We start from the raw sequence: 4,748 nt of genomic DNA, 5'->3' as shown, positions 1-4,748 counted from the left end.
CTATTAATATATAAAAGATAAGATATAAATGCTCACGTATCAATATTGTGATTCAATATTGCAGGAAAGTACGTAGACGCAACGAAAATGATAAACGTTAGGTTGACCTCACGAGCAATACCCTCGAACAATACCCATAACCTCCATAGCTATAACCCATAATTTCCTTAGCTCTATCCCGTTTGAAAACTTATTTTGAAATCATCTGAATATAACTCCGTCGTAGTATTTTATGTATACTAATAATATCTTGAAATAATACTAAGTAAATATATATATGTAATTCGATTGAGAGAGTTTAGAGAAATAAATTTTCAAGTTTCTATGAAATAATGAAACCTATTGAATTCTATTTATAATAGATTTTTGAATTATTAAAGTGAATTATTAAAGTATGAATTATTAAAGTGAATTATTAAAGTATGAATTATTAAAGTGAATTATTAAAGTATGAATTATTAAAGTGAATTATTAAAGTGAATTATTAAAGTTAAAGTAAAGTAAAAGTAAAGTAAAGGTAAAGTTAAAGTATAGTAAAAGTATAAAACTATATACGTATAATATGCGTATAAATATATTTAATATTAATTTAAATCGTTATATCATAAAACATTTTAGAAAAGTAGGATTATATATATTCATAATAGGTTTCAGGTTTTTAAATTACTGTCTGTTGGTGAAGCATGGGATAAAGTTCAAAGGTTTAATAAACGTATGAAATCATCTTAATGAAAAATGTCGAGTTACTTAACTTGTCGATATCCAACATCTAATTTATTTACACTCCACGTTCTTACTTATAGATCACTTTACCATTTTCCGAATATTGTCAAAAAGAATAGATTTCTTAAATCACAGTGGACCTCATAACATTGGCCCGTAATCATATCATAATGTATCTGATAATTCAATCATTTGATATTATCTCTTAATTCTGTCGATAAATATATCGAAACAAATACGTCCATGTAAAGTATCATATATCTAATACTTTGTTAATGTTTTCAGTTAATATTATATATTATATATACATATCTATATACACATAATTGTTCGTGAATCGTCGAACACGGTCAAAGGGTAATTGATTACATGAATGTAGTTCCAAACTTTTTGAGATTTAACATTACAAATTCTGCTTATCGTGTCGGAAACATATAAAGGTTAGGTTTAAATTTGGTCGGAAATTTCCGGGTCGTCACAATATAAAAGATATGTTAATCGATCAGTAAACCAATATAAGCTCCAGACTAAATCCCCAATTCGCTATAAACCTTAAACTATTTAGAAATGTATGTTTGTTTTAACGTATACGGACTAGTGCCCTCACATGCATGGTACATGTGAGGGATAATCTGTTAAATCTTGACCATAGTTAGTCTTATGTACTATTCACGTTAATCCAACATATTTAATGTACCACCGAAGTTAAAAACAAAGTTTAGGTACTGTGATGAAAAACTTGACAAACCACAGGTACTATGGACGTAATTTTTTCTTTAAAACGGAACAATTTAAATAAAATAAACAAATATAGAAAGTCGATGTAAGCAAGGCACCAAATCGAAAGTCAAGTTTTTGTCTCCCTGCAATTCACGAACACCTAAATTCTGGGGTTTATACAAGAAAGATTCCAAATCAAATTCAACATATTCCAAATCAAATTCAACATCTTTCTCCCTCTTTCAATAGTATTAGTGACAAAAACCCAAATTACAAATTTCTAAATTTCAACGAAACAACCACACCATGGATAGAATCAGCTGCTTACCTGATGACGTCATCTGTCACATCCTTTCTTTCCTCCCAACCAAACATGCTGTTGCAACTTCAATTCTTTCTTCAAGATGGGTAAATTTATGGTCTTTTCTTCCAATTATTGATTTAGATGATCATCTTTATTTAAACCCATTAAAGAAAGAATCAAGCTCAGTGCTTTTTCTTGATTTTGTTAATAGGGTTTTGACCTTAAATCAATCTCAAACAATTGTTAAGTTTAGACTTCATGTACATGATATTAGTGGCCAAAATATGCCTAGGATCAATGGGTTTATTCAAAATGTAATCTTGAGAAATGTTGTTGAAATTGATTTGGGAATTTATCTTAATTATTTTCCTATTGATGATGATTATATAAAGATTTCGAATAGTCAATCGTTGAAAGTGCTCAAGATTAGAAGTGACAATGGGCTAAAGTTGTCTACTTTTCCGGATTGTTTTCCTTGCCTTAATATTTTTGATGTTAAGGTTCCTATTCATGAATCAAGTGATGATTTGGTTATGAATTTTTTCCCTTGCCTATATGCTTTGGAGAAGTTGTCTCTTGTAGTGGATTTAATCGATTGCTCTGGAGAAATCTATGTTAATGTAGGCGGGAATGTTTTAAAAAGTTTGGAATTGGAGTTATCGATTGATAATTATGATGATTGTGATGCTATGGTTATCGTTGATGCACCTTGTTTAGAGTACCTTAGACTTCAAGATGGTTTTTTGGCATCGTATTTGGTGAAAAACAAGCCTGCGATTAGTGAAGTTAGTCTTGATGTTGGAGATTACGATGACGAGTTTCTTGAGTTTATGGATGAGATGGGTCATATACGACGTAGTCGTTTTAATGAGCTATTGCAAGGTTTGGTTAATGCTAAATCTATTTCGGTTTCTGCAACTACTTCAAAGGTTAGTGGTTTACTTGCATATTTGTAGTTTTGAAGTTTAATTGTCTTTAAACGTCATACTGATAATTGTATATTTTATGAAGGTCATCTTTTCACAAAAATGGAATTTACCTATTTTGCCCTTGACAAAATTGGAACTCACTGTGCATACTAGTAGCTGGATCCTGCTGTTATACTGGCTTGAAAGTTGCCCAAATTTAAAGGTTTTGTCTTTGATAATAAAGGTATGGCTTAAACAACATATTTACATCACATTTATTTTTTACTATTAGCATATAAAATCCTTGTTGATCAGGAAAATTTGATGCTATTTAAACATTGTTTAAAATCATTATTAGGAGAAACCGGTAGAAGATTTCGACATGCTAGAAGAACTGGAGTTGGCTGAACCAGATCAAGTTCCATCTTGCTTATCGTTGCGTGTAAAAGAGATTGAGATCAAAAGGCTTGTGAAAGTGGAAGAGGAAGAAATGTTGAAGTATCTTTTGGATAATGCAAAAGTTTTGGATAAATTCACTGTCAATTCTCGCGTATATATAAAGAACGGTATACTACAATAGTATCTACTTTTGAATGTGCAGTTCTCTAAGGGTTTGATTTATGTGAAGGTAAAATGTAGGATATGTATATATTGGGTATGGTCAAGATGGGGTTCGGTATAGATTGTTTGTAAGGCTGTTGCTTTCTAGGTACGAGCCTCATCGGGTTTTCTCTCATTGTATCCTTTGTTGAAGAAGTTGTCTATTCGAAAACGTTTTATGTTTTTATATAAGCTTTGTTATTTTTGCAAAAAAGAAAAAGGATATGTATATATTAAAAAGGTATTTTGTGCACCTATCTCCATCATCAAATCACTTGAAAAAAAAAAGAGCATGATTCTTTTGGGGAGGATGTAAAGAAAAGAGGAAGATGGCGTGGATAAAATGGAATCAAATTTTAGCTTCTCATGAAAAAGGCGGTCTTGACATAGGTAGTCTTCTATCATTTAACCTCTCACTTCTCTTGAAATGGAAGTGGCGTTTGGTTTGTTGCACCAACTCTATTTGGGCTTGTACACTTGTTGCAATCCATGGTATTAATGCAGGTTTTGGGGATAGTATTCAGGGTTTTGGAGTAACATTGTTGCTTCGGTTAAATCTCTTCATGACTCGGGAAGTATCCCAGAAGAAACGCTTAAGGTAAAACTTGGAAATGGCTGAAAGATAAAATTTTGGAAGGACAAATGGTTGGGTAACTTCAAATGGTTGGTTTCTCTTAGCAACACTGATGATTCATGGACATGGAATCTTGGGGAGGATGGGAACTTCCATGTGTCAGATGCGCGTAAGTTACTTGATGATCTCCATCTCCCGAATTCTAGCTACCATACTCGGTCCAAATTTATTCCCTTGAAGATTAATATTTTCATTTGGCGTTTAATAATGGATCGTCTCCCTACAAGAACTAATCTTGCCGTTAAAGGTTTCGATATCGACACTATTATTTGCCCTATTTGTAGTGTTGGTGGAGACTCAAGGGATCACACGTTTATTTTCTGTCGCATTGCTAACTCAACCTGGAGACGTATTAGAATTTGGATGGCTATTCCTTGGCCTGATTCGTTTATTGCCATTGAAGATGCTTTCAACTGGATGGATTCGTTAAACGGTTCTTTGTCCAAGAAGACTCGCATATATGGCAGCATAGCCGCTACTCTTTGGTGGTTATGGAGATTTAGAAACGACACGTTTCATGGAAACTGCACTATTAAAGAAAGAGACTTATTTGATAACATAAGATTATCGTCATTCTCTTAGCTTCAGGCAAGATCCAAATTTGCTCCCACGTGGACTACTTGGCTTTGTAATCCTCTGTAATTTTATTTTGTTTTTCTCTTTTTTCGGGTTTTTATTTTCGCTACTTTTGTAATATCTCTTTCTTGGCTTTAGCTCCTTGCTAGCCTTTAATAAAATTTGCTGATGTTCCAAAAAAAAAAGGTATTTTGCGACTAGTTTTAGACGGACAAAGTTTACACAACCTAAATCTCTTTGTTATCATGTGATCTGAACAATGTAAACCTGATAATCACTTGTA

The 4,748-nt window shown here is 32.4% G+C and overlaps 2 protein-coding genes across 2 annotated transcripts; both read left to right on the top strand.

Moving 5' to 3' along the window:
* Positions 1-1,565: 1,565 nt before the first annotated feature.
* LOC139877450 (F-box/FBD/LRR-repeat protein At1g16930-like) lies at positions 1,566-3,491 on the top strand. Its single transcript, XM_071864883.1, has 3 exons — positions 1,566-2,676; positions 2,759-2,899; positions 3,014-3,491. Exons 1-3 carry the CDS (start codon positions 1,750-1,752, stop codon positions 3,233-3,235), a joined length of 1,290 nt encoding a protein of 429 aa, XP_071720984.1. The 5' UTR covers positions 1,566-1,749; the 3' UTR covers positions 3,236-3,491.
* Positions 3,492-3,584: 93 nt separating this feature from the next.
* LOC139874873 (uncharacterized) lies at positions 3,585-4,471 on the top strand. The gene is made up of 3 exons (XM_071862266.1): positions 3,585-3,645; positions 3,760-3,853; positions 3,934-4,471. Exons 1-3 carry the CDS (start codon positions 3,585-3,587, stop codon positions 4,469-4,471), a joined length of 693 nt encoding a protein of 230 aa, XP_071718367.1.
* Positions 4,472-4,748: the final 277 nt, after the last annotated feature.

Source organism: Rutidosis leptorrhynchoides, chromosome 11, assembly GCF_046630445.1.
Source record: "Rutidosis leptorrhynchoides isolate AG116_Rl617_1_P2 chromosome 11, CSIRO_AGI_Rlap_v1, whole genome shotgun sequence".
Classification (NCBI taxonomy): domain Eukaryota; kingdom Viridiplantae; phylum Streptophyta; class Magnoliopsida; order Asterales; family Asteraceae; genus Rutidosis; species Rutidosis leptorrhynchoides.
This window is presented reverse-complemented; position numbering and strand designations above follow the sequence as displayed.

What these genes read in the sequence shown, in the direction of transcription:
- LOC139877450 (XM_071864883.1), top strand. Translation starts at nt 1,750, where the DNA reads ATGGATAGAATCAGCTGCTTACCTGATGACGTCATCTGTCACATCCTT. An exon ending in TTTCTGCAACTACTTCAAAG is followed by an intron (nt 2,677 to 2,758) that starts GTTAGTGGTTTA and finishes TATTTTATGAAG; the next exon opens with GTCATCTTTTCACAAAAATG. An exon ending in TTTTGTCTTTGATAATAAAG is followed by an intron (nt 2,900 to 3,013) that starts GTATGGCTTAAA and finishes AATCATTATTAG; the next exon opens with GAGAAACCGGTAGAAGATTT.
- LOC139874873 (XM_071862266.1), top strand. Translation starts at nt 3,585, where the DNA reads ATGGCGTGGATAAAATGGAATCAAATTTTAGCTTCTCATGAAAAAGGC. An exon ending in AAAAGGCGGTCTTGACATAG is followed by an intron (nt 3,646 to 3,759) that starts GTAGTCTTCTAT and finishes GTATTAATGCAG; the next exon opens with GTTTTGGGGATAGTATTCAG. An exon ending in TCCCAGAAGAAACGCTTAAG is followed by an intron (nt 3,854 to 3,933) that starts GTAAAACTTGGA and finishes GGTTTCTCTTAG; the next exon opens with CAACACTGATGATTCATGGA.